Source organism: Watersipora subatra, chromosome 3, assembly GCF_963576615.1.
Source record: "Watersipora subatra chromosome 3, tzWatSuba1.1, whole genome shotgun sequence".
NCBI lineage: Eukaryota > Metazoa > Bryozoa > Gymnolaemata > Cheilostomatida > Watersiporidae > Watersipora > Watersipora subatra.
The window spans coordinates 68,770,728-68,796,727 of NC_088710.1; the positions used below are offsets into that span (position 1 = coordinate 68,770,728).

Below are 26,000 nucleotides of genomic sequence, written 5' to 3' on the forward strand. Positions count from 1 at the left end.
GGTGATTGATGTGCTTAGAGTGACACCCATGGCTATAGCTAGCACTGCAATTTGTTATTATTTGTATACTCTGCACTTTGTACAAGTGATTGGCTGACAAGAGGCTGCTTCTCTGTTCTGTCAGCTGGGAACAGTACACATGCATTAGCAGCAGTAGTTGAACATCACCCTAGTATATTTTGTCAAGCCACTCAAATCAACACTGTTTGTTTAGCTAGCAATCATCAAGGAAGACAATCCTGAGGCTATCAGGACTTTGATTATAAAAAGAACTTCTGTCTATCATAATATGACTCACTGGCAGCTCCTCCAGTCTTTCATCCAATGTAGCACCATCGTTGTCAGTAGTAGGAATAATTTTTTGGCCGGATGCCAGCTGCAAATAGAATAATGTACAGACTTGAAAACGTGCACACTCTGCTTGTCGGTCCATGTTCCATTGTTTGCAGGGCTAACTCAGCTAAAGTCATCGAAAGATACACAAGCCTAGTTTTGTTACCAGATAGTTCAACTAAATCTGGCCAAGTATAATTTTCACACATCCAGAGTTACAGTTAAAGGAATGCATACTTGTCAAGTAATTGAGAAAAAAAGCGTGAGATTCACGGTAAATGTAGTAGTTGAATCTGAAGCCTAGATTTCTTTGTGAAGTTTTTTTTTCTTCATTGGTACCTACATAGGAGGCCCTTCAACGATTTTATTCAATGTTTAGGTACTCTACTATCAATGTGAGGTCATGGTCAATTGCCAACGATATGTCACAGCTCCATGTATAATCTTTGTTTATTGATGAAAAACTGTAGAGCAAATTGTTAGAAATCAATGTTGCTAAATATAAATAGCCCAGGTTTTATGGCAAACATACGGTTTAATAGCGATCTGTTTCATCGTTGCTAACTTTATGTGATGATGAGGGCTCACAACTAGTAAACAAAGGGAAAACGACAAGTAAAAAAATTAAACCACTACTTTTATTAAAAAAGCTGGAGAAAAACGGGAGATTTGGTGCAAAAGGGAGACTGACTTAAAAAACGAGGGTCCCGGCTGAACCGGGAGACTTGGCAAGTATGAAGGAATGTAGAAATGGTACTATAAGTAGTTGGTTCCCATGGAAAAGCCCTTTTTAGTACTATCTTGCTAATGAACCCTTTAACCAGGTGTTGTAGGAGATGACAATTACATGATCATAACATGCCAGGGAAGCCCATCCCAATGCTCTCATAGCTAATGAGATGCAATGAGAGGTCAGAATGGAGCCAGTATAATCTAAGCATTGCTAATTTGTCACAGTCCTTCTCCAATAGTCTTCATGGTGACTCCTGCTAAGAGGAAGCCGAACTGCAACTACAGTTACACTAATTATCTCTTAGCCTTAGCTGATAGCATCTATCAGCAGATTCATATCTCATTCTCACACCTGCTAGAGGATGCCAGAGCTCTTGCTAGTCAAAGCCATGCCATGTTATAAATGGTGTGAGGACCTTGGAGCTAGCGGTGATAAACCTCTGAAGAGATAATTTTGGTGCCGGCTTACAATAACTCACAGATTACGAGCGAGTAATCGTCGTGGATGGAGTGGTTTGTGCTTCTTATCTCAATAGTTTGATCCTCTAACCCCCTCACAAGTTCCAACAATTAGTCTCAGTTTATCACAAACGGGGAGCAAAAGCTGAAGGTAGGGGCTCACTCTCAACCGGAAACCAACAACGACAACAACAACAACAGAAAGTTGGGAATTACAAGCACGAGGAAGAAGGTCCACAATCGACCAAATAGCAATAGCATGTAGTCCAAGGAGTCCATGGTTCTATGAACTATGAAGAGAGAGGGCTCAGGGCTGATACTCTGAAAAAAACACCCACCTGGATAGGCCCAGGCTTGGATATTGTACCCCCAATCACCTGGTTGGTCAATTTGAATTTGGATATTGTACCCCCAATCACCTGGTTGATCAATTTGAAATACACCCCCTAAACACTGGGAGTTCCCAAGAGGGCACCCAGGTTCCACGCCCCGCTAAACATCCAATATGATTCATGCATTAATAAAGAAAAAAAAGCTACAAACAAAATTTTCAATTTTATTTAAATACATTTTGATTTCGGATTTTTCGTTTGTTTAGTATTGCAAAAACGATCGTTTTTTCTTCTGCAAACGGCTTATTTTTTTGTTGCTAACAGAGACAAACATATTGTAGTTTACTATTGGTAAAAAAATTAAACAAAAAAGGCAATTAGCTAACCATAAATAAATTTATATAAACCGTTTGTGTGGCGACATAATAGTTGCTCTGCCCACTAACGTCAGTATCGCAAAACGACAAAATGTCGCTATGCCTGCAAAAGGATTAATAGAACTGATTCCAAACAACCATCAGATCATCATTTCCATTTACAAAGAAAAACATAATGAATATCAATGAAATAAATATCATATCATTTATTCTGAGTATATTGCTAAAGGGTTGCTAAGATGATGCAGTGTCGACTGTCTCTTTTTCCTTCCTTTCCTGTTAGCAAGCAAGCAGCAGCAATCTGCTTTAAAATGAAGACTGGAATTTCGGTGCAATTTCTTGGTATTACTTTGGCTGAATAAAACCTTAATGAGCATGGGCCCTTTTACTGGCTTGCTTGTGGAAACACCCCCTAAGGTAGCAAATTCACTGACAGTGCCCTATGGTCTGAAAACCCCCCTAAAACGTGATTTTGGGCCGAACCTAATGGGCCTTTTAGGGGAGAGTATCAGCCCTGGGGAGAGGGCTAAGGGTGAAGGTTCGCAACTCACAGGATACTTATAGCATAAGGAGTATAGCCATAGGGGAGGAACAATTGAGGATGGGAAGGAAAAAATGAGGATGGGAGAGAAAAATGGGGGTGGGGAGAGAAAATTGAGGGTGGAGAGGAAAAAAGGAAGTTGGGGAGAGAAAATTGACGGTATAAGGTCCATAAGGCACATGAGACTAATAGCTTACCTCTTTCACAGCTATGTTTTTGAAACTATTTCAGGCTACTGAAGGTGAATTAATTTATTGATAGAATAGAATTTTTTGAAAATAGATGAGTTACATTAATAAATCTATTTGTTGACAAGTACTATGCTTCTACAATAGAGATTAAAACAATATAAATTTACTAATAAAGACATGCTAGTGACAATGTTAGTCTGATTGTTTCATATTATGATGTTTCAGAAGCATTCTCCATTGCAGAAGCCTGAACAACAATCTTTGTCTGAATATTGCCATGATATAAAAATAGTCTTCAATGTCGCTCAAACAAGATAAATAAATCATAATTAATGTGCAAACTACATGAAAGTTAGTCTTGCTTTATGATAACAAAAATTCGGAGTTTTCGATCGTCGTAAGCTGGTAAAACCAATACTTACCCTCATGATGTATCATACTACATCAGATGTTACTAGTGAGTGAAAATTTGAACAAATACGAGACATTGACCACCCGTAGTTAGCCTTACGATAAGACGCCTGCGAAAAACGACAATATCGTCGCTATACCCACTGTGTAAAGTTGCACAAAACGATAAAAATGTTGTTAGTCATGTGAAAAACTAATGAGTACATGCATAACCACAGAGAAAGAGAGAGCTGAGAGTGGGTATCCACAACTCACAGGCTACTAATAGCATAAGATTACGAGGTACATAACCATAGGGAGGCAGAGCTGAGGGTGGGTATCCACAACTCACAGGCTACCAATAGCATAAGATTACGAGGTACATAACAATAGGGAGGCAGAGCTGAGGGTGGGTATCAACAACTCACAGGCTACTAATAGCATAAGATTACGAGGTATATAACCGTAGGTAAGCATAGCTGAGGGTGGGTATCCACAACTCACAGGCTACTGAGAGCATAAGATTATGAGGTATATAACCGTAGGGAGGGAAAGCTGAGGGTGGGTATCCACAACTCACAGGCTACTGATAGCATTAGATTACGAGATATATAGCCGTAGGTAGGGAGACCCAACGAGATCCCAACAACCATGAGTAAGAGATGTCCACAACTAACTAATATTCAACAACATTAAAAGTCAGTAATTATAATAATGCTCGCTTGATGGCTCAGCCATTCATAGAAAAGTGGGATCATGATTAATTACTATTCAAAGGTGGACATAACGCATAAGCAATGAGCTTTGCTTCATAACAAAACTTCTCTGAATGGCCGATTGTTTGAGGTTTTCTGCAGGCAAAGCATAGTAAAGCACCTCTAGCAGCAATCAAGATCGGTTACAAAAAATGAAGACCATCAGCCTATCTGATCTCAGTTAACAACTTTCTCATGAAATGTCCAAGTTTTTTCAAGTTCCAAAATGTCTACGAAGACATTTTGCCATCAAATGGTTGAATAACAATGGTTATACAACAACAATAATGGCCAAACTACATGCAGAATTACTAGGAAATGTTACAGCCAAACTACCAAACCAGATCACAGTGAGTAACAGCAGAATGAGCAGTGACTACCGGACAAAACCTTCATCCGGTCACCTTACATGGGCACTTCGATTAGTCTTGGCCCTGCACCTACCTCCTCCATATCCCATAGAAAACTTCGCTAGCAGGTCCAACTGGCTACTTAGTTTCCAGAAGATGTCCTTGTTTTATGTAGACTGCGAATCAACCACCATAAAGGGAATGAACCTTCTGTTAGTTGATAACAGGCAGCATTTTACAGGCACAGCAACGGCGAATGCCTGAGTGACAGCTGCTACAATGCAAATAGATATTATTAACAACATATATGCTATTTTGCTTAAATAATGTAAACACCAAACACGACGCTTGCCATGTCGAGAGGCAACTAGGATTTGTGAAATCCTTCTTCAGCCACTGCATAGTGAAGCAAGAATAATATTACAAGTCTTGGCTTAGATCGAGGAAAGGCTTAAAGAACTTACCTCAACAATGCAAACAGAAACCGTTTCTAATTTTCACCTATCCAAATCTTGATATGTCTGCAACGGATGAGTTTTTTTACACTGCTAACTTATAATAGAGATTGGCTAGCGAAAAACGGCTATCTATGATCGCTGTCTGTCCGGCTCTGAATCGTGAAAAGGGCCAATAGTCGTCCTGGCTTACTACCATATCTACCGCCAAAAAGCTGTTAGCAGTATTGACGTTATACAATAGCACACCGATACACAACTTGTTTAATAAACAAAAACTAAAAGATTTATATTGGTAAAATTTGAAAATAACAAATTATTAAAATAAAATAAAAAAACTGACATTGTTATTGACATCGAGAATGCTATTAGCGTACCTAGACAACTTTCTTCCAGCTAACCTACTTATTTGCATTACGCATAAAACAAACAACCGCCGAACAATACAATGGAGGCGCTTGACTCAAATAGTTAAGATATGTATTGTATTGAATATCAGGAGAGACATTTTGATTATATATTCGCCGTGTTGTATTTTTGGTGCATGCTTATTATCTATACAAATACAATGCCTCAATACGAATTTAGGGCAACAATACTTTGATAAAGAAACAAGCCTTCCACAGCGTTTTCTATTTAACACGCAACCATATAGCCCATTGAAATAATATGCTGTCTGGTACTGCAATTCCTATCATAACTCGTTGTAAAAAAGTATAGAATATAGGTACTTTTAGTAAGCTAAACCCAAAAAGGACACCATAAATCAGTAGAAATGTGGTAACTCGTAACCCGCGTTGTGTCGGTTGGAGACAATCATGATTTCATTGAATCAAAAGGGTTGTAAGATGAGGCAAATGACATTGTTGTGTGTATTTGGGTAAAACGGGATTCTGGTTTTCACTCGTGAAAACTGAGTTTGCTATGATATAAGTGTGAAGGTAAACCTGCTGCATTAGAATATAAGAGAGATGTACTTACACGATACTCTCTGATATCCATGAGAGATGTACTTACATGATACTTTCTGATATCCATGAGAGATTTACTTACACGATACTCTCTAATATCCATGAGAGATGTACTTACATGATACTCTCTGATTTCCATGAAAGATGTACTTACATGATACTCTCTGATATCCATGAGAGATGTACTTACACGATACTCTCTGATATCCATGAGAGATGTACTTACACGATACTCTCTGATATTCATGAGAGATGTACTTACATGATACTCTCTGATATCCATGAAAGATGTACTTACATGATACTCTCTGATTTCCATGAAAGATGTACTTACATGATACTCTCTGATATCCATGAGAGATGTACTTACATGATACTCTCTAGTATCCATGAGAGATGTACTTACACGATACTCTCTGATATCCATGAGAGATGTACTTACATGATACTCTCTAATATCCATGAGAGATGTACTTACACGATACTCTCTGATATCCATGAGAGATGTACTTACACGATACTCTCTGATATTCATGAAATATGTACATACATGATACTCTCTGATATCCATGAGAGATGTACTTACATGATACTCTCTAATATCCATGAAAGATGTACTTACACGATACTCTCTGATATTCATGAGAGATGTACTTACATGATACTCTCTGATATCCATGAGAGATGTACTTACATGATACTCTCTAATATTCATGAGAGATGTACTTACATGATACTCTCTGATATCCATGAGAGATGTACTTACACGATACTCTCTGATATCCATGAGAGATGTACTTACATGATACTCTCTAATATCCATGAGAGATGTACTTACATGATACTCTCTAATATCCATGAGAGATGTACTTACATGATACTCTCTGATATCCATGAGAGATGTACTTACATGATACTCTCTGATATCCATGAGAGATGTACTTACATGATACTCTCTAATATCCATGAGAGATGTACTTACATGATACTTTCTGATATCCATGAGAGATTTACTTACATGATACTCTCTGATTTCCATGAAAGATGTACTTACATGATACTCTCTGATATCCATGAGAGATGTACTTACACGATACTCTCTGATATCCATGAGAGATGTACTTACACGATACTCTCTGATATTCATGAGAGATGTACTTACATGATACTCTCTGATATCCATGAAAGATGTACTTACATGATACTCTCTGATTTCCATGAAAGATGTACTTACATGATACTCTCTGATATCCATGAGAGATGTACTTACACGATACTCTCTGATATCCATGAGAGATGTACTTACACGATACTCTCTGATATTCATGAGAGATGTACTTACATGATACTTTCTGATATCCATGAGAGATTTACTTACACGATACTCTCTAATATCCATGAGAGATGTACTTACATGATACTCTCTGATTTCCATGAAAGATGTACTTACATGATACTCTCTGATATCCATGAGAGATGTACTTACACGATACTCTCTGATATCCATGAGAGATGTACTTACACGATACTCTCTGATATTCATGAGAGATGTACTTACATGATACTCTCTGATATCCATGAAAGATGTACTTACATGATACTCTCTGATTTCCATGAAAGATGTACTTACATGATACTCTCTGATATCCATGAGAGATGTACTTACATGATACTCTCTAATATCCATGAGAGATGTACTTACACGATACTCTCTGATATCCATGAAAGATGTACTTACATGATACTCTCTAATATCCATGAGAGATGTACTTACACGATACTCTCTGATATCCATGAGAGATGTACTTACATGATACTCTCTGATATCCATGAGAGATGTACTTACACGATACTCTCTGATATCCATGAGAGATGTACTTACATGATACTCTCTAATATCCATGAGAGATGTACTTACATGATACTCTCTAATATCCATGAGAGGTGTACTTACATGATACTCTCTGATATCCATGAGAGATGTACTTACATGATACTCTCTAATATCCATGAAAGATGTACTTACACGATACTCTCTAATATCCATGAGAGATGTACTTACACGATACTCTCTGATTTCCATGAGAGATGTACTTACACTATACTCTCTGATATTCATGAGATATGTACTTACATGATACTCTCTAATATCCATGAGAGATGTACATACATGATACTCTCTGATATCTATGAGATATGCACTTACACTATACTATCTGATATCCATGAGAGATGTACTTACATGATACTCTCTGATTTCCATAAAAGATGTACTTACACTATACTCTCTGATATTCATGAGAGATGTACTTACATGATACTCTCTGATATCCATGAGAGATGTACTTACATGATACTCTCTAATATCCATGAGATATGTACTTACACTATACTCTCTGATATCCATGAGAGATGTACTTACATGATACTCTCTGATATCCATGAGAGGTGTACTTACATGATACTCTCTGATATCCATGAGAGATGTACTTACACTATACTCTCTGATATCCATGAAAGATGTACTTACACGATACTCTCTGATATCCATGAGAGATGTACTTACACGATACTCTCTGATTTCCATGAGAGATGTACTTACACTATACTCTCTGATATTCATGAGATATGTACTTACATGATACTCTCTAATATCCATGAGAGATGTACATACATGATACTCTCTGATATCCATGAGATATGTACTTACACTATACTATCTGATATCCATGAGAGATGTACTTACATGATACTCTCTGATTTCCATAAAAGATGTACTTACACTATACTCTCTGATATTCATGAGAGATGTACTTACATGATACTCTCTGATATCCATGAGAGATGTACTTACATGATACTCTCTGATATCCATGAGAGATGTACTTACATGATACTCTCTGATATCCATGAGAGATGTACTTACATGATACTCTCTGATATCCATGAGAGATGTACTTACATGATACTCTCTGATATCCATGAGAGATGTACTTACATGATACTCTCTGATTTCCATGAAAGATGTACTTACATGATACTCTCTGATTTCCATGAAAGATGTACTTACATGATACTCTCTGATATCCATGAGATATGTACTTACACGATACTCTCTGATATCCATTAGAGATGTACTTACATGATACTCTCTGATATCCATGAGAGATGTACATACATGATACTCTCTGATATCCATGAGAGATGTACTTACATGATACTCTCTAATATCCATGAGATATGTACTTACACTATACTCTCTGATATCCATGAGAGATGTACTTACATGATACTCTCTGATATCCATGAGAGATGTACTTACATGATACTATCTGATATCCATGAGAGATGTACTTACATGATACTCTCTAATATCCATGAGATATGTACTTACACTATACTCTCTGATATCCATGAGAGATGTACTTACATGATACTCTCTGATATTCATGAGAGATGTACTTACATGATACTCTCTGATATCCATGAGAGATGTACTTACATGATACTCTCTGATATCCATGAGAGATGTACTTACATGATACTCTCTGATATCCATGAGAGATGTACTTACATGATACTCTCTGATATCCATGAGAGATGTACTTACATGATACTCTCCGATATCCATGAGAGATGTACTTACATGATACTCTCTGATATCCATGAGAGATTTACTTACATGATACTCTCTGATATCCATGAGAGATGTACTTACATGATACTCTCTGATTTCCATGAAAGATGTACTTACATGATACTCTCTGATTTCCATGAAAGATGTACTTACATGATACTCTCTGATATCCATGAGATATGTACTTACACGATACTCTCTGATATCCATTAGAGATGTACTTACATGATACTCTCTGATATCCATGAGAGATGTACATACATGATACTCTCTGATATCCATGAGAGATGTACTTACACGATACTCTCTGATATCCATGAGAGATGTACTTACATGATACTATTTGATATCCATGAGAGATGTACTTACATGATACTCTCTAATATCCATGAGATATGTACTTACACTATACTCTCTGATATCCATGAGAGATGTACTTACATGATACTCTCTGATATCCATGAGAGATGTACTTACACGATACTCTCTGATATCCATGAGAGATGTACTTACACTATACTCTCTGATATCTATGAGAGATATGCATACACAATACTATCTGATATCCATGTAAAGATCATACTGCTACGGTGTACAATGTACAGATAATACTGCTACGGTGTACAATGTACAGATCAGACTGTTACAGTGTACAGATCATATTGCTACAGTGTACAGATCATACTGCTAAATTTACTATGCTACGTCTTAGTGGAGTTGTCTTTTGCTGCATACGTACAGTATTTAGGTATCAACTGCTTGGCGTCTAGCATGACTTTGTACTCGAGTATGAGTGCATTGTCAATAAACGGTGTTATCCCATATATATGTGTGCTTACACAGCAAACATATGCATATCAATATTTAACACCCTAGTAGTCAACAAGCGCAAATACTATGATAACTACACAGATGCAAGACTGGCCTTCCTTGTTAGCTTGTTTTTCTAAACTGCGTGGAAATACAAAATATCTTTTTTTTGTCTGTGATCTAATGAGCATGATTTAATGTCATGGAAGGTAAGAATATTCTTTCCTAGATGCAAAATCGAATACCAATGTGAGATGGGAGCAAAGATGAATGTGAGCAATGCTGAGGCTACTTCCGGCCACTTCCAGTACTTGTCACCTATGCTAGTGTCGCAGATTCTCTTGATATGAGAATTCTAATGCATTTGAACGCAAAGTTGGATGCTCATCCTCTCTTCTATATGTCTGAGTCAACTGGCTTTTTCCAGTTGACTCAGAGATGACAGCTGGCAACTGCCATCTGCCATCCGAACAGCTGCGATTGGCAACTGCAGCTTTTCCTGTTTTGAGTACAACCGAGGTATAAGTGGAGAACTGGTCTTCAAAGTTTTTCATCTTTCCTTTTAATCAATTTGCTTTTTTCGATAGATGTTAGTCTAGTATGATTGATGATAAGTAAAGTATTAAGTTATTTGTAGTATCATTCTTTCCATAGTAAGGGGCTCTATGTGTACCTGTAAGGTCATCCATTATCTAAGGCTTGGTTTACTTATTGCCAAATAGTGCCTGTGCATTTGCCATTGAGTTCTGGAACTTCCAAATAAATTCCCCGTCCACGAGTAATATTGTCCTTTTTGGTATGGCTCACGCCGAGATCTAGGTCATTTAGTAGGTCACTTCTTCACTGCTAATTTTTTATGTTCCCAGGGCACATCGATTTGGTGAGTAGTCCTACATATCTCTTTAGCTTATGCAAACAAGCACAAAAGGTCACACTGACCATTTTATATTCTTCCTCAATCTGAGTGGCAGTCTTTGGTAAACAAGCTTGTTCGTTTGCATTGGTAGTTCTCCTTTCATGGTTGTGGAGATTAAAAATGGTCTCTTTATTGACTTTTACGGTTTCATCCACTCTCTCAGTTGATTAAGCAAGAGTTTTAGTCGGATTTCCAAAATGGTGGTCAGTTGAGGCATAAGTCTTTTGACATTTCAATTTGTCATGTTATTCTAGGCATACGTCGCAAACCTTCCATGGTTGCAAGTCTGGTTGTGGTAAATCAGTGTCTATTGTCCATGGCTGTAGCTATTTAGCTAAACCAGTTTTACAGTCATCAGGTAAATAAGAAATTAGGGAACCGAGATGCATGATTGTGTTGCATAAAGAGTTGTCTACTCTTGTTCCAATTTTTAGCTCATTAAGGAAGAGAAGGGAATTCCTAATTAAGTTTGTGGCCTGTAATTCGCTATTGCTTGCTACAGTATATTCGCTGAACTGCTAAAAAGCGTTTTGTGAATGGGCCAAGTCCCAATATTGAGTGATGGGCACTCAATATTACAAAATAATTTGAGCATTGCGAGACACATGAATAAATATCAGAACAAAAATGTTTCTCTTGAAAAAGATAGTCTTTGAACAAATTATTTTGTTTTTTTCATTGCTTCTGTCTATTATTTTAGAGAGTTTTATAACAGATTAACATTGAGTGTGGTGCTGCCTGAAATTTATTTCATTTTTGATCAGATAGTCAGCATTAACTGTAGTCTGAATCTGCATGTAAATTTTCAACACAAATTGCCACACTGCTTTTGAACATGTTAATTGAGGGTCTTCAATTCACGCAGAGACACATTCTTGAGTTTATAATCAAATAGATGGTGCATCCATATAGAAAATGAAAGCTCTAAGATTGCCAGTTGAGCCAGACATTGCTAGGGGTGAGCCCGATTTCTCATATTAAATAAGCAATAGATAACTCATAGAACTCTGGCAGTCTGCCCTTATAAGTCTTCTATCAAGCAAGTCGTTTCGGACGTCACGAAACACGGCTCTTATTATAGTAAAGATTATTCTGCAGAGCCGAAAGATATTCAAAACTTATAGTTATTAAACTACTTATACTTGTAGAACTCTGATCTGTAATTAGAGTGCTTCATAAAAGATTGCTTTGTGTGGGACTCGAACTCATGACATTCAGTTTACTAGACTGACTCTCTATTACCAACACAAATCAACTGCCTTCCATTCTAATGCTGGGCAAGCAACAATCCCAGCAATGCCTAGGGTTGCTTTCATTTACAATCAGATAGCCAGTAGTTGGGTGTTTAAGAAGCTGGTTCACAAGATACAAATGGAGTTTTGAAACCAAATAATTTAACAATCTGGTAGAAGGCATGGAGCACATGTGTGTGAAGTTTGGAATTCAGCCAAAAAAATGTTGAAATGTATAGGACTTACGCAGACTAACACTAACGCCCATGCATAAATTTGGTTTAAATATTCTGAGGGTGCTACCATAGAGTTATCTTATGGTAGATAACTCAAGATAACTCTATGGTGCATGCTACTATGAGCTAAAAATATTATCAGCCTTTTACAATTCAATTTTGTTTTCATTTGCATTGTAAATGTATACATGATATCCTACCCATCAGTCTTGCATAAGCATTGTCTTGATATAAAAATTTACGTACTGGGACCTCTAACTGCAGAAAACATCCTTTCAAGTTTTCTTCTAAACTTTTACTTAAAATGCCAACAGTAATTGTCTATTGTCAACAAGCCTAATGATTTTACATTTCGTTTCATTTTGTTACAAAATAATCTTACCCGTTTCGATAAATAAGGCCATTTTGGAGAAACCTCTGTCTCAAATATAGACAATTGCTGTTTTAAGAATAAGTGCAATTACAAGCAAAGGTTTTGAAGAGATCCTAAAATATGTTCCTCATCAGCCAAAGATTTATAGATACATGCATTTTTACAGATCATACCTCCAAAAAGTAGATGTCATTTGAATTTCCTGAAACAAAATAAATTGTCTGGGAATATACAACTTTTCAGTAAGGGGGTAAAGAGTTTAATCTGATAGCTTAGATTTTATGTAGCCCAAGAAAAGATTTGGATTAAGATGCAAACACAATTATGTAGATCACCTGTTATCAAGAGTGCGGAGTATTCTAACAGCAGCTTTCCTTATCGATTAGACCACCCACCATCTGCTTGTTCCCACTCTGCATTTTATTATATGTATGGTTGCTGTCTCACTCCCATGCACTGGAGTCCTTGTACAACAGATCTGTTAGAACTTATAATTAACTTTCACGAGCAATATGATTATAGGAGCAAGTACTTGGTCGCTTGCTCTGATCTTACCGATACTTATAGTATTGGCAAAAGACAGACAAGAGACCATTGATCTGCTGATGCCTGGAGCTATATCTTCAAAAGTGAGTTCAAATAAGCATCTTTAGAGATCATTGTTATGAATTCCTCAGTCAGCTACAAACACTTTTAGAGCTCATTGTTGTTTCTGAAACTAGATGTATAAAAGGATTCTGTAAACACGAAAGGACCTGTTCATGCTGTGCTCATAGTCTATAAGTCAGTGGTTAGCTTGATAAACGACACTAAACATACTACTTTGTTGCGACTACAGCAGTTGATGTCCAGGCATAGAGTGTATTTAAGAACACTTCTTTTCAAACATTCATTATTTGACTAAAAAAAAAGAGAAAATCTTTTTCCAAGAAGAGAAGATGTCCTAGTGGGTTGATAATTCACATGGTAAGTTTTGGTTACAAACACTAACTTATCATTTCTCATAAGTTCAGTATAGCATTGATGACTTACCAATAGTTACAGATTGACGTATGTTTACTCCTTTGCTTGCATCTGTAGCCAGACGACTTGGTTTGCCACTCAATGAAGCTCAATTCATCCTACCATCAGTATATCCGTAAGTAGACAATCTCCTTACTATATAGAAAACTAGCCGAATTCCCGGCGTTGCACGGGTATTAAAAAAAAACTTATAAACAGTAGCAGGTAATGTAGTTGCCTGCTACTTGCCATTAGCCTGGCATATTGACAATGACTAATTTGATTAAGTTACTATCCGTATTGCTAAAGTTACTAATAAGAGCTGTGAGAGCAAACTTTAGTGACTTTAATAACTTATGGGCGGTTATGGTCAGCGTGTAAATGATTAGGTTATCTAAATATCTAAATTATTAGATATTTGCTGTCTAAAATACTCAAATCGCATCTCTAATCTGCCTGACCACCTATTACATTTCTACTTTCCAGTCATCCGATCATCTGAGCTTTTATAGGTGTAATAATATTTTTCTAATTAAAAGTATAGTTTTTGCAACAGCGCTCTGGAAAATCTGAAAAAATTGACGACGTTTCCTTTGCATAGGGCAGTCTACAACTTAACCGCTAGCAAAATATGCTCTGCTGCAAGTCTGTTTATGCTTTGCAGTTGAGTATGTGCCAGCAGCTACTAGAGAAACAGCTCACCACATGATGGTTTATGGCTGTGATAGTCCAGGTTCTCAAGCGGATATGTGGTAATTATTACAGATGATTCCCTACATATGGTAGAAGTAGCCAACCTGGTTCTGTTATAATAGACACTCTTTAGTAATACATAGCAAAATAACCTGCAATACTTTTAATTATGTAATATTGAGTTTCTGCAGATTTTTAAGTACATGTATAAACTTTTTTGGAAAATTTTAATCAACTTGATTTTATTACATAATTGAGGAAGTGTGGGGGTCAAGAGCGAGACGAGGCTGATGTCTGCGGAGGAGGGGGACATGCTATAAGAAAGCGTATAGTTTATGCCTGGGCATTAGACGCTCCAAGGAAAAGGTTGCCTGAAGGAGTTGGATTGAGGGTGGGAGGAGATACAGACATACAATACCTTGTACTGCAACTCCACTACAAAGAAGCCTTCGCAGGTATTTTAATTTGTGCTTCCTTGCGCTGCTTTTCCAAAAGTTCAAGTAACACTGGAAACTTTCACAAACAATAGCCTCAGGTCAAAGGCTCTCACTAAACAAGCCCTAAAGCTACTACTGTATTCAAGACTCAATAGGCAGGCAGTTGTCTCAAAAAAGTACTCAGTCTGTATATTGTTTTGATTTTTAGAAAGCCGAGTGGATCATAGTGGGGTGTCACTGACAATTACAACAGAAAGGTAGGTAAATCTTTCACTCTGTAATGAAGTCTGTGTCATCTATATACAAAAATCTCAGTGTCTGTTCATCTGTCCAGTTATAGTGATGAAGTTTTAGTAACAAAAAACTTTACAAAGGATTTGATCTCAGAACCTCCAGTTCTGGAGGCATCGAGCTTATGCCATTCATCTGAGCATAGCTAACAATAATGAAGATATTCATTACATCAGCTAAAATATGCATAACGACGGTGCTTCACTTGTAACGATTACCAACTGGCCTCACTAGGTGAATGCTTGGCGTTGCACAGGTAATAAAAACAGCTTATAAACAGTTGCAGGTAATGTAGTATAAAGGTTATGTAGTAGGTAAGGTAATGCCATGTTTATAAGCTGTTTTTCTATTACCTGTGCAACGCAGGGCTTCATCTAGTAATGTGTATGGTTCGTTTATATATATATACAGTCAAACTTTGACATATGAAGTTAATTCTCTCCATTATTTGCTCCGTATGTATAAACTCTCATACGTTAGAGCTAATATTCTTATAAAAATGTATAGTATTTTGTTTAATTCATTCTAAAGCCCAAAAACAAAGATAAATACTTCAACTAATTTCATGTAGCATTGAAACAAATGCATTGTATAAAACTACATCAAAACTACGTGTAAAAATCAAAATTATGTGAAAAACTCCATTAGCAAAGAAAGTGCCAGTAAAAAGTGGTTTTTATTATTGTTTTACCAATGAGACCTTTTATAAAAGTGTAGACTCAGTTATGTCTGGGTTCACTGGAAGAGTGACTGATGAAAATACAGGGCATAATTTGGACAGGATATAGCTAACATGGACTTAGTTTAAAGTTTGTGTCAGATTTACGTTTTATTTTCAATTTCTACCAGCTTTTTTCTTTGCAAAACTGTGATAGTTTATTAAACTTTGAATATCCTATGTTGGAAATTCATATGAGTCATTTGATCAATTTTTATGTCATATGTCGAGAAAATTTATATGTAGAGGCGATCAATCGAGCGTCAATATTATTAATAAAATGATGGATAGTAAATAAAATATAATTTCATTATGGTCACTATTTTATAATCTGTTATAGGCAGTCAAGTCAGCTGGGCTTCTATGTCCTTGGCAACTGGGGCTATATTCCACCATCACGAAAAGGTGTCAGTATGGTGCAAATTAGAACTTCGGGCATCCAAAACCATCACTCAAAAAATCATAAAATGTACTGCATATTCAGGGCATAGTAGTGCATGTTCAGTAGCAATATAGTGCAAGTCATGCATATCCAGTAGCACTGCAACGCAAGTAGTTTACGCTCAGTAGCAGTGCAAGTAGTGCATGTTCAGTAGCTGTGCAAGTAGTGCATGCTCATTAGCTGTGCAGTGTAAGTAGTGCAGGTTAAGTAGCAATACAATGCAAGTAGTGCAAGTTCAGTATCAAATCGGTGCAAGTAGTACATGTTCAGTAGCCATTCAGTGCAAGAAGTGCATGTTGAGTAGCATTGCACTGCAATTAGTGCATGTTCAACAGCATTGCAATAGCATTAGTGCATGCTCAGTAGCAATTCAGTCCAAGTAATGCATGTTTAGTATCAGTGCAAGTAATGCCTTTTAAGTATCAGTGCAGTGCGAGTATAAGAACTGAAAGTACTGTTAAGTACAGTTAAGAACTGCAGGAATAAACTTGATGAATAATTTAGGAAGAATTTGTACAAAACTTGGTTGAAGGAAACTTAACAATCTGTAATCAGTACAAATGATTTCCTTGGAGTCTAATAAGATGTCTACTATATACAGTAGCTATGAGACAAAGTTAACAGCTTTGAGTTTTTACATTCTCAGCTATCAAATACAGCTAGACGAGAAAGTCATTTACTCACAGAAAGCGAAATATTAGCATATTTTCTTAGTAATCCCTATCAATCTTTCACTTGGCAATTTATTATTATAAGATTATTATAAAACCTCATTGATTAATCAACAGTTTTCCTACACTTAAAATTCCCCATTCGTGATTTTTTGCTGTTGTAGAGTTTCACATGGACTCTCTATGTCAATGGCAGAAAAACAGCACTATTTATCCTTTTGGTTACAGAACACACTCACATAACCTGGGTAAGTTCCTACTGGAGGCTATAACTAGTAGTCTGAGTAATGCATTGCTTAATGCATTACACTAATTACACATTACATTAATTGCTGCCTCATGCTTCGACATGGGACTAAATAGCAGTGCTTAGATCATAGTGACAAATTGCAGCACTATGTACTACGTATCCTGGAGTACTATATTACCGCAGAATGATTTCATTTCCTTTTTGCTGTAGAAATTCTCTTTTTCAGTGGTTTACATATTGTCCAAATATAACAAACATTTGCAAAGCAATATGTTCACCTAAACACAGGGCGGGTGACGGCTGCATACAGAATCAGAGATAAAGTATGGACAGAGATAGGGAGGATGTCTCCCCAACAACCAGAGATGTTTTATGATGTTACACACCCTGGCATTGACATCAAATATGGAGATCTAGTTGCTTCCAGATGTACTATGAATAGTATGCACAGGAATCAGCCAACTATGATTGGGTAATGAACACATAAGATTTTCATAAAGCAATGCGTGTGACACATATATGCAGGTGCTTGTAAGCTGTAACTAGAAAGACACTATATAGTGAAGTGACTCACTAAATCAACATAGAGTTGACCTGTTCAGGTGTTGATGAGCAGTAATACCAACAGTATACACATCAGCTATATGGACATCATATTAGCTAAAATAGTCTGACTAGCGAACATGCAGTTTGGAGCGTGCTAATGGGGCCCAGGCATAAAACCTACTTTTTTGAATTTTAGGGCTACAAATAAAGATGAAATGTGCAATTTCTACTTCATGTATTCGACGAGTGAGCAGCAAAACCTAAGGGACATCTATTGCTTTGAAGATGCTCAAACATTTCATTGGAGCAACTTTTTCAAACCACAAGGTACCGGAAGTGAGATGATAAGAACGCATGAAAAACATGCAGCTTGTTTTCTGACTTGGAAGCTAATTTATTTATGACAGATTAGCTTATTAATAATTTAAAATTTATTGCAAATTATTGTTTAATTGGTATTTTTATTTTATGCCTTATTACGCATCTTTCATGCTACCATCAGCAACATGAATAACACTTGGATAAATAACAAGCCTAACAACAACTCTAACGCAAAAAAATTCATTAATGATTGTAAATTATACTTGCATTTAGGATACTCCAAAACCCCTCATCAAAATGTACTAAAATCTTGTATACTGTTACAGATTTGACCTAAATTTTTAAGTGTGTCGATAGACTGATAACTCCATGTTTGTTATTTCCTTTATATAATTTTGCAAAGCTAGTATGTCTTTGCGACATTGCAACATAGACAATATAGACTACACATGATGTTACAATTCTATGTGTGCAACATTTTGAAATATTTTGACAGAAATACCAAGTGATGTAAGCAGTTTGTATGGAGTACGACTGATGGATCCCTCTATGGAGCCAAATGATCAGGAATACATGTGATGTTGGTAAACCACGGAGGATATATGATATTCATGTATTCTTAACAGTTGAAAATATACTACAAACCATGTTTTGTAGAAACTATCACAGGGAGTATGGAATGAAATACAAAAACAAACTACTAATTATTTGAATTCAATTCATAATCCTTACTAATAAAAACTTTACTAGTGAGTGAAACTCAGATAACTAACAACTAATAGGATTATAAATTGAGATGATGGCGTGAAACAACCAGGTTTCTACTGATCTGATGCCTTCTCTGAGTCTGAGTTAATACAAAGCATTCCAGGGTACTTACTGTTCAAACAGAAACCTTATGTTCTGTAAGATTTATATAATCTCCACCTGTGATGAATGATTAAAGATTCACTATAGGAACAACAACAATTATCATAAAAATATCCTAAGCACTTTGGTTCTACTTCACCCATTGCTCTGTTGAATGATAAGTCTAATCCTTTCTGTATCTTCCTGCAGCTGCGTGTTTTCAGGGCAAATCTTCAGAGCAGCCTGGTAATCTTGGAGACCTGTAAAAAAAAATTATGCTTAGCACAAAGCGAGACAGCAATATTAATTTGAATAAAGATGCCAGCGGATGACGGTGTACCCAAAAGCTATGACACACCGAGCATTCAACACGCTGAAGATTTGAGGCTGGCACAGACATTAGAGAAGTTAACTCTCGTTCACTTGTGCAATTGAGAATTACAAACCATATCTATCATCTTACCCTCCACATAAAGCTCTAGCTCACAGAAAGCCGTTCCACGTCTAACATGAGCTTTGCATCTACTTTGAGCATTCTGTGGAACAACAGGGGTGAGCAACTCCAGTGCCTATAATAATTTATAGACAGAATTGGTTTTCGTCATTTACATTCATAGGAAAAGATTTGTGTTAAAGCGGACATGAGTAAGAAACAACTTGCTGCTTCAACCAACCTTGGATGAATCTTCCACTGACTTGATGAGATTTCTCCTTTTGAGATGGCAGGCAGCCCTGTTAGAGTAGAGTCTGAATGCTTGGTTTCAGCAAAATAACTTGCCAAACAACCAGTGTAACCTGGCAACGCCAAACAACCAGTGTAACCTTGCAACTGCCGGTTAAAACAACTCCCTACTAGTAAGTGCAACAAAATAAATAATACATGTAAATGCATACCGGTAATAATAAAATGATGAATAATAAAATAAATATTATCACTATAAGTTGAGATAGCAGCGTGAAGTGACCAGGGGGTCCCAGTAATCTGACGCTGTCACTGAGTTTAAGTGAATACAAAACATACACATACATTTGTAGAGCTATAAACTAGCTATATAGCAAAAACTGTCTTAAAGAACTTGGGGTGCTCAGTATATAAGTACAGCTCAATGACATCTATATAAAGCTGGTATTGCGATATTATAGAATATTGTCTATGGAAATGATCTAACATTTATTTAATATTCTATTAATTTAATTAATACTTTAACTATTGATGTAACCTTCCTAAGGTGCAAAGACTCTCTTCTACTTTCACATCAATTTCATACAAAGAGTTACACAAATCAGCAAAAATAACCAAGTCAACTTGTAAACATGATTTTGGTAACCAGATCTATGCTCCACCCAAAGGAGTATGTAGAGAAAGACAAAGAATAACAATAACAATTAATATGATGATAACAATCGAGAAGGACTGGGAGTGACTTTATCGCTATTTCTTATGGCTGCTGAAGTACTATGTATACCTATAGAGAGGCTTTAGCCCATACGCCTAGAGATTAAAAATCTTTGTTTTTCACATTAAACGTTGAATTTCATATTTAAAAAACTATCGATACAATATATCTTAAACTCTGTGCATGCACCAACTACATCTTAGACAAATGGGTCCGTTCTAAAAGAGGATACGATGGCATTTTTCCTGCTGAAAGTCGAATGGCGTGTGTATAAGCATTGACAGCTGACTGATAATCCCCTCCTCTAAAGAACTTGCTGCAAGAAAGAATGAATACTGCGGTGAGTGTAACACAATTAAACAATGGTCTTATCTTTCACTGCTATAACGAAACAAGAAAATATCAAGTGTAGGTGGAATTGACTCACTCTCCCTTTTCTTTCATGAACATGGGGTTTCGTTCTTCCTCGCTCAGGTCTGCATCCTGTATCTCAGCAGTTCTGCGAGCATCAGCTTGTTTTTTTAACCACTGTAACCGATGTTAAATATTATAACATACCATAAAATGAATAATTATAATAATAAAACACAATGTTTTGTTTAATATGTTAAACAATCAAACCCCGTAGCATGTACAACCTGACTTGCATACTTCGCAAGTTACAATGCTACAAACCACATCCTCTCTATGAGGTAAGGTGTTAGTGTTAGTCATGTTACCAGAATGACACAATTTATAGAAACAGCAACTGGCAAATGCCTTTATATAATTATAAATACAACAATAAAACCAACAGTACTCTGCTGGTATTACTGTAGAGCCTTCATCAGTGCTGTGCTTTGAAGTCAGACCAATATTTTATATCAAAAAAACTTTTGAACGAATCAGATGGTGAAGCTGATATACAGACCCTGTCAGCTAAATTTATATACCCTGGTGCTTCTGACTGCAAAGGGTCAGATAGTTTAAAGCCTGCCTGGAAGCTTACAGATAGATTGTACGACGTCATCTGTACATTGAGTCAAAGAGCAATGTAACACAGCAAATGTTTGAAAGACCTGCACCTGATGACGCAAGAGAAAATTGATGCGATTTGATGGTGAGACTACTAGTGGAGCTGTATACTGAGAAATGATTGGAGGAGCTGAATGCTGAGAAATGGTTGGAAGAGCTGTGTACTGAGAAATGATTGGAGGAGCTGTGTACTGAGAAATGATTGGAGGAGCTGTGTGCCAAGAAATGATTGGAGGAGCTGTGTACTGAGAAATGATTGGAGGAGCTGTGTACTGAGAAATGATTGGAGGAGCTGTGTACTGAGAAATGATTGAAAGAGCTGTGTACTGAGAAATGAATGAAGGAGCTGTGTACTGAGAAGTGATTGGAGGAGCTGTGTACTTAGAAATGATTGGAGGAGATGTGTACTGAAAAATGATTGGAGGAGCTGTGTACTGAGAAATGATTGGAGGAGCTGAATGCTGAGAAATGATTGGAAGAGCTGTGTACTGAGAAATGATTGGAGGAGCTGTATGCTGAGACATGATTGGAAGAGCTGTGTACTGAGAAATGATTGGAAGAGCTGTGTGCCAAGAAATGATTGGAGGAGCTGTGTGCTGAGCAATGACTGGATGAGCTGTTTGCTGAGAAATGATTGGAGGAATATTCATAAAGTATCCATAGAAGTATCCATAGAAGAGTTGTATTGTTGACTGATTGTGGGATACGAGAAGGATAACAAATCATACTAAAAACACTCTGGCTTTAATGGGCTGCTTATAAGGTTTGATATCAAGCTAGCGAAACAAATGGAGGTTTGAACTTTTGGCGGTGACAGTACCAAATCCAACCACCTGGTAACCTTTCAGAATGACTTGCAGAGGCAGGTGGTATGTACCTCTCATTTTCTGTCTCATGATCAAGTCAACTTCTTTGAGTATGAATGAGTAGCAAAACAAGAAAAACTTGGTACAAATAATTGTCTACCGAAGCTTCCTGCCACTCGTATCAGTCAGAAAAAACACAAACTTCAATGGCCTCTCTAAAATTCTAGTATTACCTCCTCTTCCAGGTGTTTTGTGGATTCTCTCATCGCTGTAGGGAATACCCGCGGGGTGAAGGTAACTTCTATTTTACCAGATGCTCTCACTGAATCCTCACTTTTCTCAAATACATTATCTGAAAAAAATACCACGTCAAGTTCCTATACTCAACACTTCATTGGCTGAAGTTAATGACTTGGGCCATCCCAATAACAACAGCACAGCAAGCAGCCATATGGTCTTTGAAAATGCCAGTCTTTCTTCTGGCAAATATCATGCTTAAAAAATACGTTTGGCTAGAAAAAGCACATTCTACAAAATACGAACTTTCCTTTGAAAGGTAACCAAATGCTGTTTTTACGTGAAAGCATCACATAAAGCAGTGTGTATATCAAGGCCACTCATAATACTAGGATGCAAGTACATACAAGTGACTACAAGAAATAAGGTACATGGAGAATCAGAGTAAGCATGAGTGAAACTGCCCAGTTAATGGGCACTTGCATGCTGGCAATAATGCATATGTGATTCCAACAACACATTCCTTTCTGTTTGCAGCAGAGTATTTATAAATTAAAATGACTAGAAAAAGAGAACGAGTTACTTTTTCTCTTCGATTTCTCTAATAGTTTCTGACGTCTTATTTCAGTCTCTTTCAGCTCATGCTCTTGCCTCGCCTCCTCAAGTAATCTTTCCTTTTCCTAAAGTGAGCAGCAAACGCTAGTCTTTATATCATGACTAACAAGCCCTGTATTTCACAAGTCACTCTCTGCTGTTATATACTATATACTGTTACAGCCACTACAACTACAACAAACCAATATGGCTGCTTCTCTTTGCTGCTCTTTCCACTTCTCTAATTCCTCAGTAGCTCTCCTCTTCTCTCCTTCTTTGATAGCCGTTATTCGATTTCTCTCTTCCTCATCCAACTGTAGACAAGCAGAGTTTGTATGATTGTTATTTTCTCATCGAAACTACCAAGTACGTGGCTTTAAAATGATTGAAATGTATTAGTTAAAAAGCTAAAGTCATGTTTGAAGATAAAGAAGATAATTTCACTTTCCTTAATGCTTAATAATTGACTGTTTGTGCTAACATTCCACCGCTGACCACATATACAGACCACGTATAGCTCTACTGACTCACATCCATAGCTTTCCTCAATACGTATTTATCATTTTCTCTTTTTTTTTCATTTCTCCTTTTTACTTCTTCCTCTGCTTTTTCTTGAGCCTTCACCAAGTTCTCCTCTATTCGACTTCTATAGAGAGGCTTATCTTCTGCAAAAACATATCTTTGTACATTGCAGAAACAACTAAAATCGTGGCATGATGTTACCACATATAATTCAGAACTTATTATGATCAAAAACTTAACTTTGGTTTTTTAGGATTTTATGACTAGAACCCAAAAAAATAAAACACAATTCTACAAGGCACCATTAACTAACTCTATCCATTAAATTGTTATTGAGATAGCCTACTCATAGCCAAATGGCATATCTGTATTTAATTACAGACCTTTTTAATTTCTTTTGTACACCTTTGCAGTTTGATTTTCAGATTGTATTTTACTGTTTTAGCATTATTATCTCTTTCCAAATTATTAGCCAAAGTTTTAGCGTACACCTTTAAAATTTTTTACATTTTTACATATTTGTCACAATTTTTAAGTTCAACTATCATTTTGAGTAAAAACTAACACTTTGTCATAAAAAAACACAAATTAGGGAAAACTATAAATGTATAAAACTATCAGTTTGACTCACTGCAGATGCTTAACTCTTCAGATATTTTTAAAGCGGATCCTCGCGAATGTTACTTTGTCATATATGGGCTAGCCTATATTCATTATCAGCCAAGGCTTGTGTTATGACTGTTTTATGTGTAATAGATGATGCTTATATCATATCTCACCCATCGTTGGAGAGCAAAGTTGTCCCCACATTCCCTCAACTTTTTTCTGCAGGCTAAATAAGACCATGCCATTTTCTAGGCGAGCAACACTGGTCTCCTCGTCAACCAGATCGTAAAGAAGCACTTCAAATATATAAGGAGGGAAGCTCACCTGTAACATATGTTTATTTAATAGGTAGGTATATATACACATATAGTATTATTTATTTAACCGCCATTGTAGCAAACTGGAGCATACATGATAGAATTAATCGTCACTGATTATTATTGATTCCATGATGCATTCTTTTCAGAAACAACCACAAACCATAGCGGTTAAAACTAAAACTGCATACCAAAAATTCAACAAAAACAACAACATAGTTTCAGTAATAGGTATGGCAAAAATGTTTATATAATCTAAGATAAGCAAAGAGACCAATAATAAACATAACTATTAGCTCATTAGCTAATTTGCTTTAATTTTTTTAAACTATATTCTTTGCAGCGTAGCACAAAATTACCAAAAATTATCCACTGTTGATTTTTATCTACGTAAATAACTTACTCGTCATTTGCTATAAACTCATCTCTCTACATTCCAAATAGGCAAACTTGAGTGAAGTAGGCAAAAAACGAAACAAATAGTTGTAATCAAGTTTGTTCTCAATACTTTAGATAAAAGTAATTCAAGTAATGAAATAATTTCAACTTGAATTAATTTTATCCAAAGTATTAAAAACAGACTTTTAAAGTAACAAAATGACTTTAAAAAGTATATAAAAGCACTTTTATTAGATTTTAATTCAACTTCTAAATTGGTTGTTTGATTACAATCCTTAACCAACCTTTAAAAACTCATCAGTTGAAAATATGTCTACTTTGTTCTTTTTTACACCTTTAAGTGGAACGTTAATAGCTACAGTGGTTGGCGTTTCCTCCCAGTTGTAATCTTTTATAACAATTGGCATATTAAGCTTTGTCAACGTTTGGTTCAAAAGAAAAAAGCTGTTTGATCGCCTCTAAGCGATACCACGGTCAAGGTTGAATTAGCCTTATACTTGTGAACTCCAATTTTTGCTCACGAAACGAATTTGGGGTTACAGAGATTACGCCTACAAGAGGATTCGGCTACAAGAGGTTTCGCCTACACTTCCTGGAGGTTACGTCTACACTTCCTGGAGGTTACGTCTACAGTTAGGGAGATGGTGTATACCATTGATTGTTGAAGAAAAAATGTAAGAAAAATGGTAAAAAGTAATGCAATAATAGTGTTTTCACTTAACATTGATTGAAAAACATACTATTGATTAAAGTCATCTATCAATCAGAACGAAAATTCTGGAAGTGTGAAATAAAAAC

The 26,000-nt window shown here is 36.4% G+C and overlaps 3 protein-coding genes across 4 annotated transcripts in view; 1 reads left to right on the plus strand and 2 right to left on the minus strand.

Annotated features, from left to right (window-relative positions):
* Positions 1-4,953, minus strand: part of LOC137391406 (uncharacterized) — a 38,885-nt gene extending 33,932 nt beyond the window's left edge. For both annotated transcript variants that reach the window (XM_068077869.1, XM_068077868.1), the window contains exons 1-3: positions 4,925-4,953; positions 4,555-4,734; positions 299-376 (exon numbers count right to left, since the gene is read on the minus strand). In XM_068077869.1, coding sequence (XP_067933970.1) covers positions 299-376; positions 4,555-4,563 — 87 coding nt within the window. In that variant the 5' untranslated portion in view covers positions 4,564-4,734; positions 4,925-4,953. The remainder of the gene's footprint in view (positions 1-298; positions 377-4,554; positions 4,735-4,924) is intronic.
* Positions 4,954-13,607: 8,654 nt separating this feature from the next.
* Positions 13,608-19,040, plus strand: LOC137391603 (peptidylglycine alpha-hydroxylating monooxygenase-like). Its single transcript, XM_068078115.1, has 9 exons — positions 13,608-13,719; positions 14,171-14,228; positions 14,757-14,844; positions 15,044-15,240; positions 15,431-15,479; positions 16,572-16,636; positions 17,883-18,066; positions 18,337-18,467; positions 18,958-19,040. Exons 1-9 carry the CDS (start codon positions 13,696-13,698, stop codon positions 19,038-19,040), a joined length of 879 nt encoding a protein of 292 aa, XP_067934216.1. The 5' UTR covers positions 13,608-13,695.
* A 31-nt stretch (positions 19,041-19,071) lies between these two features.
* Positions 19,072-25,614, minus strand: LOC137391891 (dynein axonemal assembly factor 4-like). The gene is made up of 11 exons (XM_068078439.1): positions 25,487-25,614; positions 24,660-24,810; positions 23,890-24,023; positions 23,562-23,672; positions 23,348-23,444; positions 22,761-22,879; positions 21,135-21,235; positions 20,940-21,023; positions 19,985-20,057; positions 19,774-19,879; positions 19,072-19,570 (listed from the first exon to the last, which is right to left on the minus strand). Exons 1-11 carry the CDS (start codon positions 25,607-25,609, stop codon positions 19,467-19,469), a joined length of 1,203 nt encoding a protein of 400 aa, XP_067934540.1. The 5' UTR covers positions 25,610-25,614; the 3' UTR covers positions 19,072-19,466.
* Positions 25,615-26,000: the final 386 nt, after the last annotated feature.

Coding starts and splice junctions, on each gene's coding strand:
- LOC137391603 (XM_068078115.1), top strand. CDS start 13,696: ATGCCTGGAGCTATATCTTCAAAA. Junction 14,845..15,043: donor GGTTCTCAAGCGGATATGTG/GTAATTATTACA, acceptor TACATAATTGAG/GAAGTGTGGGGGTCAAGAGC. Junction 15,241..15,430: donor CTACAAAGAAGCCTTCGCAG/GTATTTTAATTT, acceptor TTTGATTTTTAG/AAAGCCGAGTGGATCATAGT.
- LOC137391891 (XM_068078439.1), bottom strand. CDS start 25,609: ATGCCAATTGTTATAAAAGATTACAACTGGGAGGAAACGCCAACCACT. Junction 24,024..24,659: donor ACTTTGCTCTCCAACGATGG/GTGAGATATGAT, acceptor ATGTTTTTGCAG/AAGATAAGCCTCTCTATAGA. Junction 20,058..20,939: donor TCAGCAGGAAAAATGCCATC/GTATCCTCTTTT, acceptor CCAAGCATTCAG/ACTCTACTCTAACAGGGCTG.